The sequence below is a fragment of the Triticum urartu genome, chromosome 7 (assembly GCF_003073215.2).
Source record: "Triticum urartu cultivar G1812 chromosome 7, Tu2.1, whole genome shotgun sequence".
Taxonomy (NCBI): domain Eukaryota; kingdom Viridiplantae; phylum Streptophyta; class Magnoliopsida; order Poales; family Poaceae; genus Triticum; species Triticum urartu.
The window spans coordinates 519,192,605-519,207,317 of NC_053028.1; the positions used below are offsets into that span (position 1 = coordinate 519,192,605).

General features: G+C 47.3%; 1 protein-coding gene across 1 annotated transcript; it reads right to left on the minus strand.

Moving 5' to 3' along the window:
- Window positions 1-1,227: 1,227 nt before the first annotated feature.
- LOC125523862 (deoxymugineic acid synthase 1-D-like) lies at window positions 1,228-9,840 on the minus strand. Its single transcript, XM_048688925.1, has 2 exons — window positions 8,968-9,840; window positions 1,228-1,745 (listed from the first exon to the last, which is right to left on the minus strand). Exons 1-2 carry the CDS (start codon window positions 9,712-9,714, stop codon window positions 1,521-1,523), a joined length of 972 nt encoding a protein of 323 aa, XP_048544882.1. The 5' UTR covers window positions 9,715-9,840; the 3' UTR covers window positions 1,228-1,520.
- Between the last annotated feature and the right edge of the window lie 4,873 nt (window positions 9,841-14,713).

Sequence of the window (14,713 nt, forward strand, 5' to 3'; positions counted from 1 at the left end):
TCCTCGAACGTTCTCCCTTCCGGTGTCATTCTCTGGCGAATCCTCTCCTCTGTGAGTCTCGTGGGGGGTTGTCGGGGCCTTGTGTTCGGACTATATTTGTTGCGGGTTTAGGTATTGCTTCTCGGGTTCTTGAACAAATTTTTTGGTCGGGAGGCTCTCAACCGGTTGACAGTGTGCCTTCGACAACAATGACAATGATATTGAATAAGTGTGCTCCAAGTCCCCACTCGATGTTGTGGCTTCCTTCCTCATTAACGGCGGATCTTGGAGCTAGTGTGCCTGTTTGTTTGGATCCTAGATTTGGGTGCGTATATTCTCCCAGGTAAGGACGCTGAGGCTACAGCTGCAGCGCCAGAGTGGGCTTTGGGTCTAAGGCCAAGTGTAGTCATCCTTTTTTCCTCCTGCTGTAGCTTCATTTGACCTAGAATCGCCTTCTCCTTCAGGTTGTGGACCCTTCAGGAGCCATGTTGCCATTACATCTTACCAGAGTTCGATGACTTCTAATTGTAGGTGTGGATCGTGAGCCGCAACCTCCATTGTCGTTGTTGTTGCAACCGCGCTCTCCGCGCCCCTGACCGTGACCATGACCACCGCAACCACCATGGGAGCTCCCATCGCGTTGATGGGTTGCTGAGTTGGTGGAAGAGAAGATCTCACTCATGGAGGCCCGCTACTCAATACAAACCTCAACAGTCAGGAAATAAGCATAAAAGTTGGTGATACTCACTAGATCACCATGTTGTAATTGAAGCAAGAAGGGGCTTGTATACTCTGATCCCTAGCCGATGAGCATGTAGCTGATGACTTCTTCATTAGAGAGGGGCTTCCAAGGGATATCATAGCATCGACATACTCCTTTATATTGTTGAAGTAGGCGTATGAGGAGAACATTGTATGTAGCACATCCCAGACGGCATGGGAGGTGTTGAACATCGTCAGTTACCCCTGATGATATCACTCATCATGGAGGATGGAGGAGAGTAGTGCGACGAGGACTGCATGGTCCTCTTGGTAACATCAAAGAAACATTGGGTTTGGCACGGTGCGAGCGGCAGTGTCAGTGTGCTAAGTGATGGTTTCCAGTAGAATGGGAATGGTTCCATCGACACAGTCAAAGAAACAATGCGAGCCAGGGAGAGGGACACATTTTCCCCTTGTCAAGGAGATGATGATCATATTGGCTACTAAGAAGCACCGATGGAGGGTACAGTCACACCAAATACACCATCGATGAGAGTAAGGGTTGTTCCCCTACGAGTGATTGGAAAACAGGGGGAAGGGATCACGTTGTGATACCAACCTACAAAGGGAATAATTGTCGTAAATCCTACGTACCATGTGTTTACTTGCTTATAGAGGTGTTGCTCTCTATTTACTTACTCATATGATGATTGGATTACAAGTTAGGATCAACAAAAGATCTCAATCATACCATAGTATACCAAATATGCACCTACGGACTATACAAGTGTATCTGCAAATAGCCAGGCATGCGGCAATTGACAAATAGATACATATATTCATATATCGTCGTCCCAGAGCTCCTCGAGTGATTTGTAAGGCCCATCGGGCGACATGAACCGCTCCCCCAAAGACACTCTCCTCTGTGGTATTGTGGCGATCATCCCCTTCTCCTCCTCGCTCAACTCCCACTCGAAGATCTCCATATTCTGCTTCAATCTCTCATTGTTGTAGCTCCTCGCCACGAAGCACACGCCCTGCTCGTATAGCCACCTCAACACCACCTGTACACATCATTAACAAGACATGGTCAATGTTGATTTCTCTTACAATTCCAGAATATGAACACATATATTATATTCTAAATTTTCGGCGGTACCTTTTTTGACTGAAATATTTTCGTAGTAATTTTGCAGGATTTGGGTGCATAGAGTCTATTTGTTTCACTTCTAAACAATTAATAGGAGTCAAAATGTCCAAAAAAAATTGGTGAACCAACATAAACTTCTTCCTTATATTGATTTCTAACAAGATTCAGCGTGCTAATGCCCAGAATAGAAGAACACACTTAAAAATAAAACGAGAATAAGATGTCACATACCATGAACTCATACGGCATGTTAAAAACATACGGAAACTCATAGATCATGTCTTTGGATAGTTGTTGTGTTTATTCTCTTATGAGGTTTGTGAGTTAGAGTCCGTTTGGCGTTGTGATGAATTGTGCTAATTAACCCCGTTTACCCAGCCCGTCTTTGCCAATTTTATTGCCTTCCAACTTGAAAAAGGTGTTTCAGGAACAAAATTTATAAGGGTTTATCTAAAACTCATCTAGATGTGACATAACGATGTCACATCTAAGTTGAAATCATCACCTGTTTATAGCCTTTTGTTTGTTTGTTGTTTTTCTTTTTTGGTATTGTATCGTCTAGGCCTTGTCTTTTCTTTTTTGTGTGACCAGCGTGCCCATAGAAACGCTCGCATGGGCAAGGCCCAGCTTGCCTCACACCATCACACGCATGCTCACTCTATGGCCTGTAGCTGATCGTACGTAGTAACGATTTGTGTTTTTTATTCCTTTTGTTTCTTTTATTTCCTATTTTTTTCTTTTTTCTTTCAGGTGTATTTTTTTCAGTTCTAATATATGCTAAAAAATTAAAAAACACACTGATTGTTTTTGGATATACGGTGAACATTGTTTTTAATACACACTGAACAAATTATAAAATTACGGTGAACATAATTGTAATACACATTGAACAAATATTTAGTATATGATGACCTTCTAATATACAGTGAACTTATTTTCTATGTATTGTGTATGTTTTTTAATGTATATACGGTGAACCTTTTACAAAATACTCACTGGAGAATTTTAAAATGTACACTGACGTCTAACAATAAATAAAACAATAGAAGAGGAAAAATAAAAAACTGGTCAAAAAAACTAGAAAAATGTTCACGTATTAAAAAAAATATGTGGATTAAAACAATCGTGATTTGAACATTGTTTGCAAATTCGAAACATGTTATTTTAAAATGGACCCTAGTTGCGTATCATGGATGAAGTTGCAACTAAGAAGAATATTAGTCGGGCCCCCAATCGCATATCGAGGGTGGAGTTGAATAATAATAGGTACTTCAGAACATTGTTACAAGAGTAAATCACCTCTACAACTACAAACATTTTTGCAACCGGGGACCCTCGACAAACACACCCCCTAGTTGCGAGTCGATGCTCGGCATGCAACTGGGGACCCTCGACAAACACACGCACCCCTAATTGTGAGTCAATGCTCGGCATGCAACAGGGGACCCTCCACAAACACGCACGCGCGCGCGCGCACACACACATCCGTAGTTATGAGTCGATGGTTGACAAGCAGCTGGGACCCTCGACAAACACACACACCCCTAGTTGTGAGTCGATGGTTGACATGCAACTGGGGACCCTCGACAAACACCCCTAGTTGCAAGTCGATGGTCGGCATGCAACTGGTGGCCCCGACAAACACACACACACACACATCCTAGTTGCGAGTCGATGGTCGACATGCAACTGGGGACCCTCGACAAACACCGTTAGTAGCGAGTCGATGGTCGGCTTGCAACTATGGGCCACGATAAAACACAACCCCCTAGTCGTGAGTCGATGCTCAGCATGCAACTAGGGACCCTCGACCAACATACACACCCTTAATTGTGAGTCGACGGTCGACATGCAACTGGGGAGCCTCGACAGACACAGACTCACTTAGTTGCGAGTCAATAGTCTGCTTGCAATTGAGGAACCTCGACAAACACACACACCCCTAATTGTGAGTCATTGGTCTGCTTGTAACTGGGGACCCTCGACAAACACACACACACCCTTAGTTGCGAGTTGATGGTCGACATGCAACTGGGGACCCATGACAAAACACACACACACCACCTAGTTGTGAGTCGATGATCGTCATACAACTGGGGAGCCTTGATAAAAACACACACAACCCTAGTTGCGAGTCCATGGTCTTCATGCAACTGTGGACCCTTGACAAACACACACACTCCCTAGTTGCGAGTCGATGGTCGGCTTGCAACTGGGGACCCTCAACAAACACACACACCCCCTAGTTGCAAGTCGATCATCGGCTTGCAACTGGGGACCCTCAACAAACACACACACCCCCTTAGTCACGAGTCGATGGTCGACATGCAACTGGGGACCCACGACAAAACACACACACCCCCTAGTTGTGAGTCGATGGTCGTCATGCAAATGGGGACCCTCGACAAACACCATTAGTTGCGAGTCGATGGTCAGCTTGCAACTAGGGGCCACGATAAAAGACACCCTTTTAGTTGCGAGTCGATGCTCAACATGCAACTATGGACCCTCGACAAACACACAAACCCCTAGTTGTGAGTCGATGGGCGACATGCAACTGGGGACCGCGGCAAAAACACACAAACACCACCCCCAATTGTGAGTCGATACTCGGCATGCAACTAGGTATTGGGGAACGTAGCAGAAATTCAAAATTTTCCTATGTATCACCAAGATCTATCTATGGAGAGACTAGCAACGAGGGAAAGGAGAGTGCATCTACATACCCTTGTAGATCGCTAAGCGGAAGCGTTCAAGTGAACGGGGTTGATGGAGTCGTACTCGTCGTGATTCAAATCACCGATGATCAGTGCCGAACGCACGGCACCTCCGTGTTCAACACACGTACAGCCCGGTGACGTCTCCCATGCCTTGATCCAGCAAGGAGAGAGGGAGAGGTTGAGGAAGACTCCATCCAACAGCAGCACAACGGCATGGTGGTGAAGGAGGAGCGTGGCAATCCTGCAGGGCTTCGCCAAGCACCACAGAAGAAGAGGGAGAGAGAGATGCAGGGCTGCACCAACGAGAGATCGAATCGCGTGTGTTATGGGCAGCCCTATGCCTCATATATATAGGGAAGGGGAGGGGCTGCGCCCCCTCTAGGGTTCCCACCCCCTAGGGGGGCGGCAGCCCTAGATGGGGATCAAGGATGGCGGCCAAGAGGGGGAGAGGAGAGGGAGGCGCACCAATATGGGCCTTAAGGCCCATATCCCTTAGGGTTTGCCCCCTTTCCACCTCTTAGGTGCCATGGGCCCTTGTGGGAGGTGCACCAGCCCACTAAGGGGCTGGTCCCTCACCACTCTTAGCCCACGCAAGCCTCCGGGGTTGGTTGCCCCACTTGGTGGACCCCCGGGACCCTCCCGGTGGTCCCGGTACATTACCGATAAACCCCGAAACTCTTCCGGTGACCAAAACAGGACTTCCCATATATAAATCTTTACCTCCGGACCATTCCGGAACTCCTCGTGACGTCCGGGATCTCATCTGGGACTCCGAACAACATTCGGTAACCACATACAAGCTTCCTTTATAACCCTAGCGTCATCGAACCTTAAGTGTGTAGACCCTACGGGTTCGGGAGACATGCAGACATGACCGAGACGTTCTCCGGTCAATAACCAACAGCGGGATCTGGATACCCATGTTGGCTCCCACATGTTCCACGATGATCTCATCGGATGAACCACGATGTCAAGGACTTAATCAATCCCGTATACAATTCCCTTCGTCTATCGGTATGTTACTTGCCCGAGATTCGATCGTCGGTATCCCGATACCTTGTTCAATCTCGTTACCGGCAAGTCTCTTTACTCGTTCCGTAACACATCATCCCGTGATCAACTCCTTGATCACATTGTGCACATTATGATGATGTCCTACCGAGTGGGCCCAGAGATACCTCTCCGCTTACACGGAGTGACAAATCCCAGTCTCGATTCGTGCCAACCCAACAGACACTTTCGGAGATACCTGTAATGCACCTTTATAGTCACCCAGTTATGTTGTGACGTTTGGCACACCCAAAGCACTCCTACGGTATCCGGGAGTTGCACAATCTCATGGTCTAAGGAAATGATACTTGACATTAGAAAAAGCTTTAGCATACGAACTACATGATCTTTGTGCTAGGCTTAGGATTGGGTCTTGTCCATCACATCATTCTCCTAATGATGTGATCCCGTTATCAACGACATCCAATGTCCATGGTCAGGAAACCGTAACCATCTATTGATCAACGAGCTAGTCAACTAGAGGCTCACTAGGGACATGGTGTTGTCTATGTATCCACACATGTATCTGAGTTTCCTATCAATACAATTATAGCATGGATAATAAACGATTATCATGAACAAGGAAATATAATAATAACTAATTTATTATTGCCTCTAGGGCATATTTCCAACACTAGGGACCCTCGACAAACACACACATACACACCCCTAGTTGCGAGTCCATGGTTGACATGCAACTAGGGACCCTCGACAAACACACACACCCCTAGTTATGAGTTGATGGTTTACATGCAACTAGGGACCCTCAACAAACACACACCCCATAGTTGCGAGTCGATGCTCGGCATGCAACTGGTGACCCTCGACAAACACACACACCCTTAGTTGTGAGTCGATGCTCGGCATGCAACCAGGGACCCTCGACAAACACACACACCCCTAGTTGGGAGTCGATGGTCGGCTTGCTACTGGGGACCCTCGACAAACACACACACACACACACCTAGTTTGTGAGTCGATGGTTGACATGCAACTGGGGGCCACCATAGAGACACACGCATGCACAAACGCGCGCGCACACACACACACACAAACACACACACACGCACACACACACTTAGTTGCGAGTTGATGGTTGACATGCAACTGGGGACCACAACAAACACACAAAAGCACCCTTAGTTGCGAGTCGATGGTCGGCTTACAACTGAGGGGCCCCAACAAACACACAGACCCTTAGTTGCGAGGTGATGGTTGACATGCAACTGCGGACCCTCGACAAACACACACACATTCCTAGTTGCGAGTCAGTGGTTGACATGCAACTGGACTCGTAGAAACACACTCAACTCCCCTCCCCCTTCACGAGTTGTGACTCAATGGTTGGCTCGCAATTAGGAGCCCTCAACAAACACACATTGAGAACGCCCCCTCCCCCAGTTGCGAGTCGATGGTTGACTTGCAACTGGGAGCCCTCGACAAACACACACATCCTTAGTCGCGAGTCGATGGGTGACATGCAATTGGGGATCGCGACAAACACACATAGATACCGCCCCCTAGTTGTGGGTTGATGGTACAACTTCAGTTGCGAGTCGATTGTAATCTTGTAACTAGGGCCATCGACAAACACACATACACCACCCCCTCCTCTAGTTGCGAGTCGATGTGCTTCAGATTTCGAAACAAAAACAAACAGAAAAATGGAAGAACATGGGAGGGGAACGGGACAACAGGCGGAGGGGAACATGCGAAAGGAGAGTGACAGACTCGATGGAGGCTACCGTCTCAATCTAATGTACTTTGGGGCTAGACTCTTCGTATTCTAAAAAAAAGCCCATATCAAACAAGGTGACGGCGGCCCAACAAAAAAAACAAAAAATTGTCGCGCTCCGTTGTAGGCCTCCCAGCCCGACAAGACGATACGACAGGACACGGATCGATCGCGACACGTGCGATCACTCGAGCGTGAAAAACAAAGCACAAACAAATCAGACGGCTGGACATAAAACTGATGTCGCCAAAAATAATCAAATTTAAAAATCATAGATTACAAACAAATAAATTTAATAGATAAAGAAGAAAAAAGGAAGCGGAAAATAACACGGCCCAGCTCTTTGAATTCTGCCCGTACAAAAAGGCCTAGGCGCAGACAAAAAGAAGAGCAAAAATGGCAGAACGCACCAACGTATATAACAAAATATAAAAACCCACATACTAAGATCCCATTCAGAAAAAGGGACAATGCCGATCGGGAAAACAGCCCAAGAACACTAGTGCGACACGGGCCTTAGCGACAACAAAAACAACAGTTCAAGTCAAAGAAAACGACAACAGTTTGCACAAATCTTAAAGCCCATAATCATGTGATGGATAACTTAAATGTGACATTCTTAAAAAACATCTAGATGTGATTTAGTCATTATGAAAGTCTGTCTAGGACACATCTAGATGTAACATATCACATCTAACCCGATGTTCATTATGTTTGTGGGAGGGAGTCTATCTCGCGCGCGCCCGCTGCGACGCGCGAATTCCGACAGGCCACACTTGCCCGTTTTAGCAAGTCTTGGGCTATTGTTTAAAGTAAATCTGGGCCCCACCCTGGGCCCCGCCCGTTGAAATCAGGGGGCCGGTGAGATTAAGTTTTACGGGCGAGAGAGAGTAGGAGGGTCCAGCGCAATGTGGGCTGATGCGTCTTTATGGGTAGGCCCATCTGCCATCGGCTTCCGACAATGCGAGAAAATGAGATTGCTCGTTGCGACGCTCGCTCGCGAAGGAGCGTTTCCGATGTTTGTGGTCTGTTTTTTGTCCCAGCTTTTTTTTCCTTGTTACTTACGTTACTCATGGAAGATTAGATGTGACATCTTTAGAGCATCTCCAACAGGCACGCCGAACTAGCGCCGCGCCGTAAAATCCTCCGTTTTAGCGCGCGCGCAACCGGAATAGTTGCTCCAGCGGGCGCGCGAAAACAGTGCGCGCGGCATACGTAGTCCAACGCGCGGACCGAAACGCAATCGCGCGCCGCATATTTGCTGCGCCCGCTTTCGCGCGCTGGACTCTCGCGCGCTCGCTCGCACCTCCCACCCCCATCCATACGTGTCGCGCGCTGCTGGAGCGGCGCGCGCTACATTTTAGCGCGGCTGCTGGAGCCAGCGCTGCGTGCCGCGCCAAATCAGGCGATGGGCGCGCGCTATAACTGTTTTTTTACGCGCGGCGCGTTCGGCGCCTGTTGGAGATGCTCTTAGAAAACATGTAGATGTGAATTAGACAAGCTGAAACTATATGTAGGAACTGAAATAATCTGACACAAGCTAATTTTGAATAATTTATCTTAGTATAAACTTCACAGCAATTTTTAGTGGTGAATTTTAGGAAAGAAAACATTTGTTTCTTCACGTTTACCTGCGCGACGGTCTTGCCTCTCGCGGCGGCGACGTCGTGCAAGACGCCGCTCTCCATGACGGCGTCGGAGCCCCAGAAGGCGCCGTACGCGCCGAGCGGCGAGTAGGCGGCGACGACGACGCCGTGCCGGGCGCACACCTCCCGCACCTTCTCCTGCCTCCACCCGACGTTCATCTCAACCTGGTTGACCGCCGGCGGCACGGCGGCGAGAGCCAGCAGCCTCTCCATCTTGGCCGCCGAGAAGTTGCTCACCCCGACGGACCTCGCCAGGCCCAGCCGATGGCACTCCTCCATGCCGCGCCACACGCCCTCCATGTCGAACTCCACCAGCGTGCCCTTGTCCACGGGGAGGCCGCCGGCGGTGGCGGCCACGGGCCAGTGGACGAGGAAGAGGTCAAGGTAGGCTAGGCCGAGGCGGGCGAGGGACTCGCGGAGCGCCGGGACGACGCGGCCCGGGCGCGCATCGGAGATCCAGAGCTTGGAGGTGACGAAGAGGTCGGCGCGGACGGACTCGGCTACGGCGGCGCCCACCGTCGGCTCCGTGCGGTACATGGAGGCCGTGTCCAGGTGGCGGTAGCCGAGGCGGATGGCGTGCACGATGGTGTCCGCCAGGTCCGCCGGCTTGCTTGGCGAGCCCGTGCCGAACCCCAGCACCGGCATGGCGTGGCCAGTGTTCAGGATCACGGACGGGATCGCCGTTGCCCGGGCACCAGCGCCGTGCCCGTCGTCGCCGGCTCCGGTGGCCATGGATGGAGTTCTTTGTGATCGGTTGAGCGGTCGGGTCCAGTGTTTTTGACTTGCAGCACAATGGAGCGCACGAGAGGTCACCCTCCTGCTTGGCCAAGCACGGATTGTCTGATTGCCGTCTGCCAAGCTGAGTAGGAACTGACGCCACGTCAGGATCCAAGCGACGTGTAGGCGATATGGGATATTTTTTTTTTCACAATTAGCTACTCCCTCTGTCCAAAAATATAAAAACGTTTTTCACACTACACTAGTGTCAAAAACGTTTTTATATTATGGAACGAAGGGAGTACATGTGATTCGCCTGGATTTAGAATTTGGGTCGGTTGAATTTGGTTTGAAGGAAGGAGCTCCTCCGAGAAGCCCTCTGGGTTTATCTTATGAGGGCAAGCGACCCCATTATCTATCTTAAGATGGCAGTGGACCTCTATCTATTTTAAGGATGTTAGGGATGATGTGGGTGCTAGAGGGATGTCGGGGGACGACAGCTGAATGGAGGGTGGGGCGGCGAGGCTAGTGCGAGAGCCGCCGGCGACGGGCATGGTGACTGGCATTCAGTCGGTGGTCTGTGGGGATGGTTGGGGAAGAAGACATCGAAAGGTTGGAGAAAGCATCTGACTATTCATTTTACATTTAACAGCTAGAAATAACCGACTAACCCAAATTAACTGTTTAGTCGACTTAACCTAGCCACTTCTTTGTCTCGTTGTAGCGCTTCTTTTCTGGGGGATTTTTTTTCAATAATGCTCCATCTATAAGCAGGCTATGTAAAGTAACGTAATCTTCCTAACTATAAATCCTCTTTCCCTGATTTCAACCGGGGTGGGCCTCAGCCACTAATCCTTGTCCAATTAACTACCTCCACATCACCTTTTACGTAGAATTCTCATGTAAGTTTACGTGGGTCTAGCATTACTTATTTTTTTTAGTGATCTCGCTGTAGGATTCTTGTTAGGAGTGGGCTATAAATGACCTTTTGGTGCTCTATTGCTTTCCGTCCCACCCTTTTCTTATTGTTGGCTTGTTAAACTTCGGAACCAGTGATATTTTATAGAAAAAGGTATGTTTGGTCATTTTCAAGGTACTAATCTTGGGAGAGAAAAGCCTAAAGTATGAATTTTCTTTTGTTCTGTTTCCAATGAAAGTGAAATGTGTTATTAATTCATTAACTCAAATTGATTGCACACTTTAGGCTAAAAACTCCAGAAATGATCAATTTGAGCCATAAACTTGTTTATGTTTATTTTTGAAAAATATAATCTCATTTGTCTGATTAATTAAGGCCAAAATTGATTGGGAGGGAAAAAAGGGTCCATGTATGAGTGACTGTTGAGTCAGCAAAAGCGGCCCATGGTGTTAGAGATATATTTGGTACTTAGAGATTGTCCGGAATTAGATAGAAATTATTTTCATCTTATCTTTAGAAGGCGTCTTGTCCTCAAAGTTTTGTACTTAATATATACCCGCCTTTGAGGCTCAATAATACAACATCGAATTCCGCCGGTCTCCCTTTCTATTCCTCTATATATGGAGCCAAAAACATCCGACAACGTATAAGTGACGCAGGTTGCAGGGCGAGAGTAAAACGGACATCCATGCAAAAAAAAAGAGAGAGTAAAACGGACATCTTATCTAAGCAAAAGGGCTTATATTAGGGACATGGAGGCTGGTCTCGGTTGCACATGCACCCTGAATGAAGAGTAAAATTTAAATTTTTTAAGACCCTGATTTTTAATAACATTATGAGTGTTTCATTTTTTGTGTAATTCTTTGTGATAGTACGACATTAGTGGAGGTCCGGGCAGAAAACACAAAATCAATTATCCAAATACACTATTTTTAAAGCATTTTGGAACATCTTTTTTTTTGCCGACAGATACATAAATGTCGTTTCATCATGAAAATTTGCACGTAGTAAGAAAACTAAGCAATGTTTGTTGTAAAAAAAATACATTTTTTTTTATTTTCTATACTTGTTGTATTTTACTGTTCATACTAAGAGTATTTGAGCCCTGGTGTAGAGTGACACTTTTTGTTATATTAGGGTGTAATCTTGGATATAAGAACCTAAAGTTTGATTATTATTTTTGTTTGACTTTTAGGGCCAAGCCCAGGGATGATATAATAATGAATGTTGTTTAATAAACCCATCCTTTTTATTTTCTATGAGTTTTCTCAAAGGTTGATCTTAGTCAACTCGGACTTAATCGAGTAACATATAACACATAAAAAAGAAAAAGAAAAACTAAAAAGAGACACGGATCTTCATGTAAGATCTCACGAATATAACATCGACTAAAACGTAGCTAAGACTCATTCGACTTAAATTTAACAAAACCGTCTTTTCAATTGCCAACTTCGGTACCTTTTTTTTGTATGACCCAAACTTTGGTCCTGATTTACATGGTTGCCAAGTTATTTCATACCAATGTCTTTTTGCCAACTCAAGTTCATTTTTAAGGTAATGTTAGATAATTCATGGGGAGACGATTTGTGACACAGGGGCACGGGCAACGAGGCCATCTCACCTGCTTCTTCTTTATGCTTTCGAATTTGAGTGTTTTCAATCTTTTAACCAAAAGTCTAAATTAAGTTTGTTTTCAGATTTGTGTCCCTTGTAACGAGGTTTTTCAAATAATACCAATTTTAAATATATTTTGACATGTTTTCTAAACTTTGCTAAGGTTAAAAACCGTTGAACGACAAATCGCTAAGTTGAGGACTGAGAACTTAAACACACGTGGGGACTCCAATGAGCAAATCGTGAGGTCGGATACGTTCTTCCTTCGAATTTCCCTTGTATGAAAGTTCATTCGATATGTACAAATCAAGCGGAGAACATGCACGATTATGTAACTTATGTTGAGGTCCCCTCCATCCAAACTCCAAGTAAAATATGTCAAATTAGATAGCCCTGACCCTCTCACGACCCCCTCAATGCCGCCACCCTAGGGCGGCGCCAGGGGGATCAGATCCCAGCGCCACCAGCCCCCACCCCACAGCGAAAGATCCTGCTACCATTGCCACTGCCGTTGGCCGCGGTGGCGGCGGAGCCCTGTGCCAAGGCGCAGAGGCAGGAGGAGGCTGCGGCTGAAGGAAATATGCCCTAGATGCAATAATAAAGTTATTATTTATTTACTTATTTCATGATAAATGTTTATTATTCATGCTAGAATTGTATTAACCGGAAACATAATACATGTGTGTGAATACATAGACAAACAGAGTGTCACTATTATGCCTCTACTTGACTAGCTCGTTGATCAAAGATGGTTATGTTTCCTAACCATAGACATGAGTTGTCATTTGATAAACGGGATCACATCATTAGGAGAATGATGTGATTGACTTGACCCATTCCGTTAGCTTAGCACTTGATCGTTTTAGTTTACTGCTATTGCTTTCTTCATGACTTATACATGTTCCTATGACTATGAGATTATGCAACTCCCGATTACCTGAGGAACACTTTGTGTGCTACAAAACATCACAACTTAACTGGGTGTTATAAAGGTGCTCTACAGGTATCTCCGAAGGTACTTGTTGAGTTGGCATAGATCGAGATTAGGATTTGTCACTCCGATTGTCGGAGAGGTATCTCTGGGCCCTCTCGGTGATGCACATCACTATAATCCTTGCAAGCAATACAACTAATGAGTTAGTTGCGGGATGATGCATTGCAGAACGAGTAAAGAGACTTGCCGGTAACATACCGACGATCGAATCTCGGGCAAGTAACATACCGATGGCAAAGGGAACAATGTATGTTGTTATGCGGTTTGACTGATAAAGATCTTCGTAGAATATGTAGGAGCCAATATGAGCATCAAGGTTCCGCTATTGGTTATTGACTGGAGACGTGTCTCGGTCATGTCTACATAGTTCTCGAACCCGTAGGGTCCGCAGGCTTAACGTTTAGTGACGATCAGTATTATGAGTTTATGTGATTTGATGTACGGAAGGTAGTTCGGAGTCCCGGATGTGATCACGGACATGATGAGGAGTCTCAAAATGGTCGAGACATAAAGATTAATATATTGAACGACTATATTCAGATACCGGAAGTGTTCCGGGTGATTTCGGAGAAAACCGGAGTGCCGGAGGGTTACCGGAACCCCCCCGGGAGAAGTAATGGGCCACATGGGCCTTAGTGGAGAGAGAGAGAGAGGGCCGGCCAGGGCAGGCCGCGCGCCCCTCCCCCTCTGGTCCGAATTGGACTAGGGAAAGGGGGGCGACGCCCCCCTTTCCTTCTCCCTCTCCTTCTTCCTTCCCCCTCCTAGTAGGAGTAGGAAAGGGGAGTCCTACTCCTACTAGGAGGAGGACTCCTCCTCCTGGCGCGCCCTGCAAGGGCCGGCCGGCCTCCCCCCTTGTTCCTTTATATACGGGGGCATGAGGCATCCTAGGACACACAAGTTGATTATTTCAAGCCGTATGCGGTGCCCCCCTCCACCGTAATCCACCTCGATCATATCATAGCGGTGCTTAGGCGAAGCCCTGCATCGGTAGCAACATCATCACCGTCATCACGCCGTCGTGCTGACGGAACTCTCCTGTGAAGCTCTACTGGATCGGAGTTCGTGGGACGTCATCGAGCTGAACGTGTGCTGAACTCGGAGGTGTCGTACGTTCGGTACTTGGATCGGTCGGATTGTGAAGACGTACGACTACATCAACCACGTTCTCATAACGCTTCCGCTTACGATCTACGAGGGTACGTGGACGACACTCTCCTCTCTCGTTGCTATGCATCACCATGATCTTGCGTGTGCGTAGGAATTTTTTTGAAATTACCACGTTCCCTGACAACGGCAACCTCTCGAGGCGACTGAGGAACCTTAGGCTGGGGGCTTCGCACCGCGGCCAGGGCGGCTCCCTGGCCATGCGATGGCAACCGACGACCCCATGGATGGTGGTGCTGGCGATGGTGGGCATGGCGGCGGCTGCTGATCTGGATCCCACCCAGATCCGTCATTGATTTCCGCGTGGATGGTCAGCGGCACGA

Coding starts and splice junctions, on each gene's coding strand:
- LOC125523862 (XM_048688925.1), bottom strand. CDS start 9,714: ATGGCCACCGGAGCCGGCGACGACGGGCACGGCGCTGGTGCCCGGGCA. Junction 1,746..8,967: donor GAGGCAAGACCGTCGCGCAG/GTAAACGTGAAG, acceptor TGATGTGTACAG/GTGGTGTTGAGGTGGCTATA.